Source organism: Nerophis lumbriciformis, linkage group LG01 (genome assembly GCF_033978685.3).
Source record: "Nerophis lumbriciformis linkage group LG01, RoL_Nlum_v2.1, whole genome shotgun sequence".
Taxonomy (NCBI): domain Eukaryota; kingdom Metazoa; phylum Chordata; class Actinopteri; order Syngnathiformes; family Syngnathidae; genus Nerophis; species Nerophis lumbriciformis.
In genome coordinates this window covers 77,818,503-77,834,365 of record NC_084548.2, presented here as the reverse complement: position 1 = coordinate 77,834,365, position 15,863 = coordinate 77,818,503, and the positions used below count along the sequence as shown (strand labels likewise).

General features: G+C 42.7%; 1 protein-coding gene across 1 annotated transcript in view; it reads left to right on the top strand.

The window, feature by feature from the left end:
- Positions 1 to 768: 768 nt before the first annotated feature.
- Positions 769 to 15,863, top strand: part of LOC133612608 (solute carrier family 2, facilitated glucose transporter member 1-like) — a 46,936-nt gene continuing 31,841 nt past the window's right edge. The window contains exon 1 of the mRNA XM_061970188.2: positions 769 to 861. Within this exon, the coding sequence (XP_061826172.2) occupies positions 844 to 861 (18 nt within the window). The 5' untranslated portion in view covers positions 769 to 843. The remainder of the gene's footprint in view (positions 862 to 15,863) is intronic.

Here is a 15,863-nt window from a genome sequence, read left to right as displayed (position 1 = left end):
GTTTTGCACTTTGCGGCGCGTTCGCCCTTTGTCGGCAACCGTAAAAGAAATCAAAGAAGAGAAGAATAAGTGATTATTACATTTGAACAGAAGTGTAGATAGAACATGTTACAACAGAAAATAAGCAGATATTAACAGTAAATGAACAAGTAGATGAATAATCCATTTGTTACAGTTTGTCCCTCATAATGTGTAGAAAATAATAGGTGTATAAATGACACAATATGTTACTGCATAGACTAATTAGGAGTCTTTGTTTGTTTACTTACTACTAAAAGACAAGTTGTCTAGTATTTTATTTAAGGACTAAATGACAATAATAAACATATGTTTCATGTACTCTAAGACTTTTTGTTACAATAAAGACAATAATGACATTTTTTGTGGTCCCCTTTATTTAGAAAAGTATGGAAATACATTTTGGTACTGGTACAACCCTGTTACAATATATATTGATTTTGAAAATAAACAGTTTTAAAGACAAAACACTTTCAATACTGCAACATTGTATTGTTACATTCTACCTGTTTGCTCTTTTATTCCACTTTTTTCCCCCCTGTAATATTATTTTTAAAAGGAGTTTTTGGTCTGAGTCCTCTGGCAGAGAACTCCTGGACAATACGGGCGCTGATAGGAATGGGTGATAGTATCCTTTTGGAGCGTCATCCGTTTGACTTTGTTTTCCTTCCTCTCGGCCAATCAGCAGCGTGATCCAGCCAGATCCACTTAGGGCTGAGGTCATTAAGCTGCTTACGTGAGCATCTTCTCGCTGGTCTGCACCAAGACCACTTGGACACGTCTTCATGATGCAGGACTAGAAAGCCTTTTCTTCAAGTGGCTGCCATGGAGTGCAGCGGAAAGGTAATTGTGGAATAATATTCTGTACATTTGAGGACTAATATCTTGGCTGCTGTGATTGGATGGATTGTTCCCGCCAACAAGCAAGAGAACGACAGCATTTGTTAACTCTTCTTTCTTCGGTCACTGATGAGTTCTCGCCGTTCATTCCAGAACTCGGTTGATTTTGAGAGACGAGGTAGAGAAAGTGTGATAGAGGAGGTTACTCTGGATCTGATATCTTCTTAGGACAAGGACTGCGGTCGAAGAGTAGGGCACAGAGAGGCTTTCAGGTAGGGCTCGGCGAAATATCAAATATACAGGTAAAAGCCAGTAAATTAGAATATTTTGAAAAACTTGATTTATTTCAGTAATTGCATTCAAAAGGTGTAACTTGTACATTATATTTATTCATTGCACACAGACTGATGCATTCAAATGTTTATTTCATTTAATTTTGATGATTTGAAGTGGCAACAAATGAAAATCCAAAATTCCGTGTGTCACAAAATTAGAATATTACTTAAGGCTAATACAAAAAAGGGATTTTTAGAAATGTTGGCCAACTGAAAAGTATGAAAATGAAAAATATGAGCATGTACAATACTCAATACTTGCTTGGAGCTCCTTTTGCCTCAATTACTGCGTTAATGCGGCGTGGCATGGAGTCCATGAGTTTCTGGCACTGCTCAGGTGTTATGAGAGCCCAGGTTGCTCTGATAGTGGCCTTCAACTCTTCTGCGTTTTTGGGTCTGGCATTCTGCATCTTCCTTTTCACAATACCCCACAGATTTTCTATGGGGCTAAGGTCAGGGGAGTTGGCGGGCCAATTTAGAACAGAAATACCATGGTCCGTAAACCAGGCACGGGTAGATTTTGCGCTGTGTGCAGGCGCCAAGTCCTGTTGGAACTTGAAATCTCCATCTCCATAGAGCAGGTCAGCAGCAGGAAGCATGAAGTGCTCTAAAACTTGCTGGTAGACGGCTGCGTTGACCCTGGATCTCAGGAAACAGAGTGGACCGACACCAGCATATGACATGGCACCCCAAACCATCACCCAACCATGCAAATTTTGCATTTCCTTTGGAAATCGAGGTCCCAGAGTCTGGAGGAAGACAGGAGAGGCACAGGATCCACGTTGCCTGAAGTCTAGTGTAAAATTTCCACCATCAGTGATGGTTTGGGGTGCCATGTCATCTGCTGGTGTCGGTCCACTCTGTTTCCTGAGATCCAGGGTCAACGCAGCCGTCTACCAGCAAGTTTTAGAGCACTTCATGCTTCCTGCTGCTGACCTGCTCTATGGAGATGGAGATTTCAAGTTCCAACAGGACTTGGCGCCTGCACACAGCGCAAAATCTACCCGTGCCTGGTTTACGGACCATGGTATTTCTGTTCTAAATTGGCCCGCCAACTCCCCTGACCTTAGCCCCATAGAAAATCTGTGGGGTATTGTGAAAAGGAAGATGCAGAATGCCAGACCCAAAAACGCAGAAGAGTTGAAGGCCACTATCAGAGCAACCTGGGCTCTCATAACACCTGAGCAGTGCCAGAAACTCATGGACTCCATGCCACGCCGCATTAACGCAGTAATTGAGGCAAAAGGAGCTCCAACCAAGTATTGAGTATTGTACATGCTCATATTTTTCATTTTCATACTTTTCAGTTGGCCAACATTTCTAAAAATCCCTTTTTTGTATTAGCCTTAAGTAATATTCTCATTTTGTGACACACGGAATTTTGGATTTTCATTTGTTGCCACTTCAAATCATCAAAATTAAATGAAATAAACATTTGAATGCATCAGTCTGTGTGCAATGAATAAATATAATGTACAAGTTACACCTTTTGAATGCAATTACTGAAATAAATCAAGTTTTTCAAAATATTCTAATTTACTGGCTTTTACCTGTACTGGATATATCGCGGGGTTGTCTCTGTGCGATATAGAAAATGACTCTATGGTGATATTGGAGTATACATTCTCACACAGTTGCTTTTAGCTGCGGGCATTACACTACAGGCTCTCCTCACTCTTTCTTGTCTCTCCTTCTCACAGAGACATAAAACAAGCGCACCTTCTTACATACGTCACATACTGTCGCGCGTGCAACGTCATACGCCCTCGCCCAGCAGAAAGGTAGAGACATGGTAACATTAGCTGTGATGCTAGCGGAGTGGTGCGAGTGGTAATACAAGAGAGAGAAGGTGCCAATCTGGTAACAAATGAAGGAAGATGTTATGGTTGGAGGAGGGAGTTGTGACAGCACAGAACCACAAGGGGGCAATGATGCTCTATGTATTTATTATATATATAAACAATATCCATCCATCCATCCATCCATCCATCTTCTTCCGCTTATCCGAGGTCGGGTTGCGGGGGCAGCAGCCTAAGCAGGGAAGCCCAGACTTCCCTCTCCCCAGCCACTTCGTCCAGCTCTTCCTGTGGGACCCCGAGGCGTTCCCAGGCCAGCCGGGAGACATAGTCTTCCCAACGTGTCCTGGGTCTTCCCCGCGGCCTCCTACCAGTCGGACGTGCCCTAAACACCTCCCTAGGGAGGCGTTCGGGTGGCATCCGGACCAGATGCCCGAACCACCTCATCTGGCTCCTCTCCATGTGGAGGAGCAGCGGCTTTACTTTGAGCTCCCCCCGGATGACAGAGCTTCTCACCCTATCTCTAAGGGAGAGACCCGCCACCCGGCGGAGGAAACTCATTTCGACCGCTTGTACCCGTGATCTTGTCCTTTCGGTCATAACCCAAAGCTCATGATCATAGGTGAGGATGGGAACGTAGATCGACCGGTAAATTGAGAGCTTTGCCTTCCGGCTCAGCTCCTTCTTCACCACAACGGATCGATACAGCGTCCGCATTACTGAAGACGCCGCACCGATCCGCCTGTCCATCTCACCATCCACTCTTCCCTCACTCGTGAACAAGACTCCGAGGTACTTGAACTCCTCCACTTGGGGCAAGATCTCCTCCCCAACCCGGAGATGGCACTCCACCCTTTTCCGGGCGAGAACCATGGACTCGGACTTGGAGGTGCTGATTCTCATCCCAGTCGCTTCACACTCGGCTGCGAACCGATCCAGTGAGAGCTGAAGATCCTGGCCAGATGAAGCCATCAGGACCACATCATCTGCAAAAAGCAGAGACCTAATCCTGCAGCCACCAAACCAGATCCCCTCAACGCCTTGACTGCGCCTAGAAATTCTGTCCATAAAAGTTATGAACAGAATGGGTGACAAAGGGCAGCCTTGGCGGAGTCCAACCCTCACTGGAAACGTGTCCGACTTACTACCGGCAATGCGGACCAAGCTCTGACACTGATCATACAGGGAGCGGACTGCCACAATCAGACAGTCCGATACCCCATACTCTCTGAGCACTCCCCACAGGACTTCCTGAGGGACACGGTCCAATGCCTTCTCCAAGTCCACAAAACACATGTAGACTGGTTGGGCAAACTCCCATGCACCCTCAAGGACCCTGCCCAGAGTATAGAGCTGGTCCACAGTTCCACGACCAGGACCAAAACCACACTGTTCCTCCTGAATCCGAGGTATAACAATATAATATAATAAATAATGAACAATCTCATTTAATTAAACGACAAAAGAATGGCATGTGTGAACGAGATCCAAAAGGGATGTATGGTGGAAGACTATGTGTATGTGTTGAGTATTACCATAATTGTTGGATGAGGAAGCAGACAAATCCACAGGACCGTGACAGAAGAGGAATGAATTCCCAAGAAAACAGCAGGGGGTCCATCGTCTGGCGGTGGTTTGGCTTCAAGTGGGAAGATGTCGAACAGACAACCGTAATTTGTCAAGTATGCAGCAAAAGCGTAGCATTACTGCTAATATGTAGCATCATTTGAAAAGTCACCCGCTAGAGAATGAAGAGTGCTTGAAACTCCGCATGTCAACATCTCCGTTCGGTGCCACACCCACTAAATGCCCAAGCAAACATTTCCACATCAACACCGTATGAAACAAATAGTCAATAACAGGAACCTACCACATAGTGAAGGATTTGATTTTCTATTATGCAGCTCATTTTTATTTGACACTTATTGAAATATCTTGTGTGACATCATGCACAAAAGTGCACTTTATTAGTTTTAAACTATTGTAGTGGTGTTCTGTACAAAAAGTGCACTTTAATTTAGTGTTGTTTTGATATGTCATCTTAGTGACATCATGCACAAAAGTGCACTAATAGCTTGTTTTAAAATGTCTCTGACAATCTTGCACTTTCTGTTTTGGAAATGACATGAATGTTTGTGCCACTGCTTAATAACTCTTTAATAAATACACTTTTACTTGGGATTTCCCTCTCTGCATGAAAGTTTAAAAGTAGCATATATTAATGAAGAAGAATGTTTTAATGTAGACACATAGAATCATCATACTGCTGTCATTATATGCATCAAGTGTTCATTCAAGGCTAAGGCCAAATATCCACATATACAGGTAAAAGCCAGTAAATTAGAATATTTGGAAAAACTTGATTTATTTCAGTAATTGCATTCAAAAGGTGTAACTTGTACATTATATTTATTCATTGCACACAGACTGATGCATTCAAATGTTTATTTCATTTAATTTTGATGATTTGAAGTGGCAACAAATGAAAATCCAAAATTCCGTGTGTCACAAAATTAGAATATTACTTAAGGCTAATACAAAAAAGGGATTTTTAGAAATGTTGGCCAACTGAAAAGTATGAAAATGAAAAATATGAGCATGTACAATACTCAATACTTGGTTGGAGCTCCTTTTGCCTCAATTACTGCGTTAATGCGGCGTGGCATGGAGTCGATGAGTTTCTGGCACTGCTCAGGTGTTATGAGAGCCCAGGTTGCTCTGATAGTGGCCTTCAACTCTTCTGCCTTTTTGGGTCTGGCATTCTGCATCTTCCTTTTCACAATACCCCACAGATTTTCTATGGGGCTAAGGTCAGGGGAGTTGGCGGGCCAATTTAGAACAGAAATACCATGGTCCGTAAACCAGGCACGGGTAGATTTTGCGCTGTGTGCAGGCGCCAAGTCCTGTTGGAACTTGAAATCTCCATCTCCATAGAGCAGGTCAGCAGCAGGAAGCATGAAGTGCTCTAAAACTTGCTGGTAGACGGCTGCGTTGACCCTGGATCTCAGGAAACAGAGTGGACCGACACCAGCAGATGACATGGCACCCCAAACCATCACTGATGGTGGAAACTTTACACTAGACTTCAGGCAACGCGGATCCTGTGCCTCTCCTGTCTTCCTCCAGACTCTGGGACCTCGATTTCCAAAGGAAATGCAAAATTTGCATGGTTGGGTGATGGTTTGGGGTGCCATGTCATCTGCTGGTGTCGGTCCACTCTGTTTCCTGAGATCCAGGGTCAACACAGCCGTCTACCAGCAAGTTTTAGAGCACTTCATGCTTCCTGCTGCTGACCTGCTCTATGGAGATGGAGATTTCAAGTTCCAACAGAACTTGGCGCCTGCACACAGCACAAAATCTACCCGTGCCTGGTTTACGGACCATGGTATTTCTGTTCTAAATTGGCCCGCCAACTCCCCTGACCTTAGCCCCATAGAAAATCTGTGGGGTATTGTGAAAAGGAAGATGCAGAATGCCAGACCCAAAAACGCAGAAGAGTTGAAGGCCACTATCAGAGCAACCTGGGCTCTCATAACACCTGAGCAGTGCCAGAAACTCATCGACTCCATGCCACGCCGCATTAACGCAGTAATTGAGGCAAAAGGAGCTCCAACCAAGTATTGAGTATTGTACATGCTCATATTTTTCATTTTCATACTTTTCAGTTGGCCAACATTTCTAAAAATCCCTTTTTTGTATTAGCCTTACACAATATTCTAATTTTGTGACACACGGAATTTTGGATTTTCATTTGTTGCCACTTCAAATCATCAAAATTAAATGAAATAAACATTTGAATGCATCAGTCTGTGTGCAATGAATAAATATAATGTACAAGTTACACCTTTTGAATGCAATTACTGAAATAAATCAAGTTTTTCCAAATATTCTAATTTACTGGCTTTTACCTGTATATATGGTGTATGGTGACATGGACTAAACATATCCACATCATAATAAAAGGCCATATCGCCCAGCCCTACTTTCAGGCACTCTTTAATGGTGAACTTGGACAAGTGTGTGTTTGTGTGTGTGTGTGTGGGACTAGGATACATTTAGGCAATATAATATGCAATAATATAACATGCTATGTATAATATGATATACTCTACAATGTGTTATAAAACACATTTAAAACAGTCCATAAGAAATAAATGGAAAATAAGCACTGTTGATTTAGACATGGTCTATGTCGCCCTCTAGTGGTAGGATAGGGTAACTACTGTGTAACAGGAAGTATGTCGCCATTAAGAGGGCGAATTATCTCGTCATACAGAAACATTGTTGCAAACAAACACTCGGTGAAGGCTCCATTTAACACATTATAGGCAGTTTAGCATGGATAAGAGTGCTATAATCGCCGTAGACTTACGTTTGAGTCAGGAACGCACACGATGCTGTTTATGCCGTCACCCACCAGCCGATATTAGGCGGGAAACGCGACAAACAGGAAATGACGTCCCAGACTAGATCGCCAAAATAAGAGCTCAGGAAACCTAACATCTTCAAACTACGTCAGAATAAGATCAAACTTTCAGACAGAAAGTCCAAACTTGTTTCTCGTCAGCGCGTCCATCGCTCCACATGTTCAACAATCCTTGAAGGTCGAAATAGGTTCTTGTCAGGCTGTCAAAAATATTAATTAAGTAGAGGTATCAAAAATATCAATTTTCTAATGAATCACGATTCTTATTAGCAACGATTGTTAATCGATTAAAAAAAAAAAGTTTTTAATCTGTCCTGTCCAGCCATTTAGGCGATACATATAGTAGATGTAGATGATCTATATCTGCTGTACACAATGACTTTAGAAAAGAGAAGTGTTGGATACTTTTCTTGTTGCCTTGTTTGTATTTGACTTTATTAAATGTTTGGATAGCATTTTACCAAACAAAACCATTTTTATTTTGAATTAATATAGAAATGTGTCAGAGCTGTTTAACTATTTTAAGGAGGAATGTAGCTCATCATAGAACTTGCACCCAATGTTATTTAAAAAAGTATTGATTTTGAATCGAGAATCGTTTTGAATCGAGACCCGATTCTGAATCGAATCGAATTGTGTGGAGCCCAAAGACTCACAGCCCCATCGATACTTCCATACCCAGTCGATACCAACATGCAAAAAACACATTGATACCCATACTTGCCAACCCTCCCGGATTTTCCGGGAGACTCCCGAAATTCAGCGCCTCTCCCGAAAACCTCCCGGGACAAATTTTCTCCCGAAAATCTCCCGAAATTCTGGCGGAGCTGGAGGCCACGCCCCCTCCAGCTCCATGCGGACCTGAGTGACGTGTTGACAGCCTGTTCTCACGTCCGCTTTCCCACAATATAAACAGCTAATGATGGAGGGCGAGTTCTTGGTTTCTTATGTGGGTTTATTGTTAGGCAGTTTCATTAACGTCCTCCCAGCGCGGTAACAACACACAACAGCAGTCAAGTCTTGAAAGTCTTCGTCTACCGTAAAGCAGTTCGTCTGCCGTAAACAGCAATGTTGTGACACTTTTAAACAGGACAATACTGCCATCTAGTGTACATGCATATGTGACCCACCCATAATGTGTCACATTTTTGTGTTGATTTATTTATTTTATTTTGTGGTTTGAATTCGTTTTTGGAGCTGTCATTACACATTTATCAGTATTCACATTGGTCAGTAGGGGGCAGTAGGGCGTTTCTTCCCAATTGAATGCTATCACCTGCAGACCGGAAGTGGCTTGTCATTCTGATGAGCGCGACCAGTCTGTGAACAATTGAAACGTCCTGTGTGCTTTTTCCTCCTGTATAACAGGTTAGTTTTGGTGAATCAACTCACTGAATAATATCCATGTGATCTTTATAAGTTTAAGTACACATTCTGATGGTGGAGCCTAACTCTAAAGTGTTTGTGAGTTGTAGTTTGTATTTGTGAATGAATCCAGTGCACAGCTGCAGTAATCAATACAAAAAGGTGACGTGAGTGCACAATGTTTATATAGGAACTTCTGATCCTAATTCAGACTCCCAAATTAGAGCTCCCGTTTTCTTATTGATTTTATAATGTATATTTGTATAATGTGTGTGTTCTGAAATAGTGACAGAGAATAGAACAAGGATGGACAATTCAACCCTTAACTCAACAATGAGTAGATGAGTGTTATGTGTGTGTATATGTGTAAATAAATGAACACTGAAATTCAAGTATTTCTTTTATCTATTTATATATATATATAGCTAGAATTCACTGAAAGTCAAGTATTTCTTATATATATATATCTTAACCACGCCCCCAACCACGCCCCCCGCCCCACCCCCGACCATGCCCCCCCAACCCCCACCCCCACCTCCCGAAACTCTGAGGTCTCATGGTTGGCAAGTATGTTGATACCTGTTTTCTGTAGTATTGGCTACTGTTCACATTTGAACCCATACGGTACCGATGATCGCTGCCTATAAAAGTACTAAATTAGGTACCCAAACGGGGCGGGGTTGTGATGGCGGGAAGCTTCAAAGACTACAAGTTGCAATACCGACCTCTGCCTGTAGGAGTCATACATCATTGTGACGTCCGTATGGACTACAACTGAAATGGCTGTAGAGAACTACAAAACAAAAACAAAATATTCCGGTTTTGATCCCGGTTTAGGCTTCTGTGGCTAACGTCCATCCGCAGTGTTTTAGCTACTTCTAAATGACTAATCCTGGCCTCCATGGCGACAAATAAAGTCAGTTTCTTACAAGTAGCATTATCACTGGAGGACGAGGAATAGCTAAACATGCTTCACTACACACCGTAGGAGGATACAATTAGCTCACCGCTAACAGCAAGCTAGGGCTCTTCAATGTAAACAAATGCCATGGGTGTGTCTACACCTGACGTCCACTGTAATGATACCAAGTACAAGAGCCGTATCTCAAATATTTATATGTAGCCTCCCCGCCACTAGTTGGCGTAGCGACTGTCACAGAGAACACCGTAGCATCCCGTCTTACTCGTTAGCATTAGCTTACAGCTAGAGATGGACATGACTTTGCTTTTCCGAGCATGGTTGTGCAGAAAATGAGTGTAAAGGACCGTGCTGAGAAGAGGAAGTGGGTGATATCCATTGAATTAACGAAAGAAATCGTTAAAAACATGACCGAGCGTGTTGCTAGCTAGCTCGGTGAAGCAGCTGGAGCGTAGCACCGCTAGTCTCCTGCATACTGACGCAGGATACGTCAATAACGTCAGCCCAGGGCGTAAAAAATATTGTCTAAACATGTATCCATGAAAATATTGATAAGCTGCGTTTGACAGAGAAGCAGCTACAAGTAGATACGGTAGAAGTCCACTCTCCAAGGTAAACACTTTACATTGTTGTTACGTTACTTTATGCAAAGTACAAAAGCAGTGAAGTTGTCAGGTTGTGTAAATGGTCAATAAAAAGAGAATACAACAAATCCTTTTCAACTTATATTCAATTGAATAGACTGCAAAGACAAGATATTTCATGTTCACACTGACAAACTTTATTATTTTTTGCAAATATTAGCTCATTTGGAATTTGATGCCTGCAACATGTTTAAAAAAAGCTGGCACAAGTGGCAAAAAAGAGTGATAAAGTTGAGGAATGCTCATCAAAGACTTATTTGGAACATCCCACAGGTGAACAGGCTAATTGGGAACAGGTGGGTGCCATGATTGGGTATAAAAGCAGCTTCCATGAAATGCTCAGTCATTCACAAACAAGGACGGGGGCGAGGGTCACCACTTTGTCAACAAATGCCTGAGCAAATTGTTTAAGAACAACATTTCTCAACAAGGAATTTAGGGATTTCACCATCTATGCTCCGTAATATCATCAAAAGGTTCGGAGAATCTGGACAAATCACTGCACGTAAGCCATGATATTACACACCTTCCATCCCTCTGTTATGGGTTGGAGGAGGGAGTTGTGACGGCACAGTACCACAAGGGCACAGTAAAGATCTATGCTTTATTTTATATATATATATATATAAACCTGAGAAATAACAGCTACCAACCATTCACGAAACCCAACACAACACTCCAATACGTGCACCATGACAGCAACCACCCACCCACCACCACGAAAAGAATACCTTCCGGAATCAATAAAAGGCTATCGATGCTGTCATCTAGCAAAGCTGAATTTGACCAAGCAACCCCCCCGTACCAAAAAGCCCTTGATGAAAGCGGATACAATTTCACCCTCACCTATGAACCCACGCCAGGAAACCAACCAAAAAAAGAACAGAAAACGAAACGACATCATCTGGTACAACCCCCCATACAGCAAAAACGTCTCAACTAACATTGGCCACAAATTCCTCACTCTGATTGACAAACACTTCCCCAAAGGCAACACCCTAAGAAAAGTATTCAACAAGAACAACATTAAATTGAGCTACAGCTGTATGAACAATATACGACAAATTATCTCAAACCACAACAAAACAATTGCAAATGAGCAGTCGGCCCCCGGACAGAGCGACCCCAAAACCAACAAAGGCTGCAACTGCCGCAAGAAACCTGATTGCCCTCTCAACGGGGGGTGCTTTCAAACATCAGTTGTTTACCAATCTAAGGTAACACGCAAGGACATTAACACATCCGACACATATGTAGGATTAACCGAGGGAGAGTTTAAAACCAGATGGAACAATCACAAGGCTTCTTTCAGGAACCAAAACCTGCGGAATACCACAGAACTCAGCAAACACATTTGGGACCTCAAAGACAATAATGTTGAATATTCAATAACATGGCAAATTCTTGCATCCAGCACACCTTACAATAGTGGTAATAAAAGATGCAACCTATGCTTGAAAGAGAAACTGTTTATTATTTACCGTCCAGACCTGTCATCCCTCAACAAGCGCAGCGAAATTGTATCAGCATGCCGCCACAGACGGAAACACCTCCTAGGTAACACATGAGCCAATCACCACGCCCTTACGCCAGCCTGTACCCACCCACTCTGTGCCCTATATAAACCATGGTATGTGAATGCTTACATTAAAATCTCCTGATGATTGAGGGAACCCCTCATGAAACAGGCCTGTAAGAGAGATGAAATAGTCTTGTGATTTTTTTTCCCACACATACATATATTGCGCTCTACTACGGTATCGAGCACTATTTTTTGGATAACCTTATTAAGACATATATATATACATATATATATATATATATATATATATATATATATATATATATATATATATATGTATGTGTGGGGAAAAAAAATCACAAGACTATTTCATCTCTACAGGCCTGTTTCATGAGGGGGGTACCCTCAATCGTCAGGAGATTTTCATGAGGGTACCCCCCTCATGAAACAGGCCTGTAGAGATGAAATAGTCTTGTGATTTTTTTCCCCCACACATACATATATTGCGCTCTACTACGGTATCGAGCACTATTTTTTGGATAACCTTATTAAGACATATATATATATATATATATATATATATATATATATATATATATATATATATATATATATATATATATATATATATAAATAAAACAATAATACTACAAACTAAGGAACTGGAGTGTGAACTAATATCCAAGAGTGTGTGTTGTAGAATAGGTGTGGGAATTACTTGAGTGTTTTACCGTAGTGTGTTGAATCGAGAGCGGGGACAAAGCAGAGGAAGGTCCGTGAGACAAGCGGGAGGTCCGTGGGGCTGAGAGAGAGGCGTCAAGAGGTCCGTGTCCAAGCGGGAGGTCGAGATCCAGGAGGCAGTTCGGGAAGCAGGGCGGGGAACGAGGAATGACGAGACACACAGCAACGTCAACACGGGAACGGAGGTGTGCAGTAGGATCGACAAGGTGGACACGAGACAATCAAAATGACGGGGGAAGAAAAACAGAGAGAGATTGCATAAGGCACGATGATTGCTTACTGAACGCCAACAGAAGGTTATGTTCCAGCGAGGGATGGCAGGTTGTGCAGGCTTTTGAAGGCAGGTCTTATCATGAGCTCCAGGTGTGCAGATTGATTGCAGCTGTTTGCTGCCACTGGTCTGGGGCGCGCTCTCGGAGCTGCGCTCGGTGCAGCGCACAGATGAATGCGCACTGACGTGCCCCAGGACCGCATACTTGCCAACCCTCCCGGATTATCCGGGAGACTCCCGAAATTCGGCGCCTCTCCCGAAAACCTCCCGGGACAAATTTTCTCCCGAAAATCTCCCGAAATTCAGGCGGAGCTGGAAGCCACGCCTCCTCCAGCTCCATGCGGACCTGAGTGACGTGTCAACAGCCTGTATTCACGTCCGCTTTCCCACAATATAAACAGCGTGCCTGCCCAAACACGTTATAACTGTAGAATGATGGAGGGCGAGTTCTTGGTTTCTTATGTGTGTTTATTGTTAGGCAGTTTCATTAACGTCCTCCCAGCGCGGTAACAACACACAGCAACAGCAGTCATGTTTTATTCTACCGTAAAGCAGTTCGTCTGCCGTAAACAGCAATGTTGTTGTAATGTATTGAGTTGGAGGCAATAACCAGGCGAGGTGATGAAGTACGTCTCTTTACTGTAGACTTCAGAACAGACTCACACACTTGACGTCAGGTGCGCAACACCACGTAAATCGTTGGCCAACCAAAAAGTAACCCCAGTACGCTATAGCCAACATTCACCAGGAGATGGCAACAGACAAACATAGATCACTCTATTACATTCCTCCCCTTTTAGAAATGTAGAAGTTATTCAAAATAAATAAACAACCCAACCAAAAAATGCAGCAGCTCGATTAAAAAACTGTACTTAAGCCACATTCTTTTTTTTTTTTTTTTTTAGTACTGAACTCTTAACCCTCATTTGTAAACAATAACATGCTTATTATACAAACAGTATTTGTACATCTTTAACACAGATTTTTATACTGCCTTCAGAGATTCAGTTTTTTTGGTGGTACTCGAAACCTTTCTGGGTACCTGCGAAAGGGTGTTCAGCTTGGTTAGAAAAATAGTGACAGAGAATAGAACAAGGATGGACAATTCAACCCTTAACAATGAGTAGATGAGTGTTATATGTGTGTATATGTGTAAATAAATGAACACTGAAATTCAAGTATTTATTTTAGTTATATATATATATATATATATATGAAATACTTGACTTGGTGAATTCTAGCTGTAAATTAGCCACGCCCTCAACCACGCCCCCTCCCTCACCCAGACCACGCCCCCCGACCCCCCACCCTCCACCTCCCGAAATCGGAGGTCTCAAGGTTGGCAAGTATGCAGGACCGTGACACCCTCACCCTACTGCATCAAAAAGCCACATCAGTGTGTAAAGGATATCACCACATGGGCTCAAGAACTCTTCAGAAAACCACTGTCAGTAACTACAGTTGGTCGCTACATCTGTAAGTGCAAGTTAAAACTCTACTGTGCAAAACCAAGGCAATTTATCAACAACACCCAGAAACTGGGCCCGAGCTCATCTAAGATGGACTGATGCCCGTCAATACGTGGACTATGGTGTGGTTGTTTTCCCGAGATGCAAGTGAACTTGGACCGGACATGGCGTGAAGGTAATGACATCTTTATTTTAACGCTAATAAAAGGAATAAACAAAAGGCGCGCACAAGGGCGGAAGTACAAAACTTGGCTATGAAAACAAAAACTAGCACAAAGGACAAAAAACAAAAGACACTAAGTGTGGCATTAATAAACAAAACTTACTTGCGATGACGTGAACAGGACAGCATGGACTATGAAACAAGCAGCGTGAACTAAGCATGAAACCCTAAACATGACATGAAGCAGAGTGATGTCGCCAGGAAGACAGCCTGCCAACATTGGCTTTAAATAATACAGACATGACTGACAACAGGTGCGCGAGTGCAAAACGTGAAACAGGTGGAACTAATGGTCGCTATGGTGACAAAACAAACAAGAGTGCCCAAAGTGTCCAAAAACCAAATTGAACATAACCAAAACAAAACATGATCACACAGACATGACTGATGCAAAGTGGAAAAGTGTTCTGTGGTCTGACGAGTCCACATTTCAAATTGTTTTTGGAAACTGTGGACCAAAGAGGAAAAGAAGCATGGGGACTGTTCTAGGGTGAAAGTGTAAAAGGCAGCATGTGTGATGGTATGGAGGTGTATTAGTGGCCAAGACATGGGTAACTTACACATCTGTGAAGGCACCATTAATGCTGAAAGGTACATACAGCTTTTGGCATCCAAGCAACATTATCATGGACGCCCCTGCTTATTTCAGCAAGACAATGCCAAGCCAGGTGTTACAACAGCGTGGCTTCATAGTAAAAGAGTGCGGGTACTAGACTGGCCTGCCTGTAGTCCAGACATTGAAAATGGTGTGAAGGCTAAAATATGAGAAGGGAGACTGTTGAACAACTTAAGCTGTACATCAAGCAAGAATGGGAAAGAATTCCACTTCAAAAATGTGTCTCCTCAGTTCCCAAACCTTTACTGAGTGTGTCACGTTCAAACAATGAGGACATCTATTAAACAAGACAAAAGGCAAGGAATCAAACAGAGATAGAATTCAATTTGGACTCAATATTGAGGAGAGACATGGCCACTGCACTCTCTGTACAGTCCTGCACCACGCTCTGACGAAGAAGGTTTTCGTCTCCTCCTTTATTCAGATGTTCAATGTTCACGCACCAACACATGTCACAGCAGGAATGGGAAGTATGTAAAACAGTCATTGTTTTCGGTCGCTTTGAAGACCAAGAATTTCTCGGGCTTGGGCTCTTCCTGGATCCAGCTGGGGCAGGTGTTGGAGGACAATGGATAACCCCTCCCGTCTCCTGACCACAGCAATTTCAAGAGGGCAGCGGGTCGTAAATAGCGTTGACCTCGGTTACCAAATAGTTGGAAGAGAGTTTGTGAAATACTT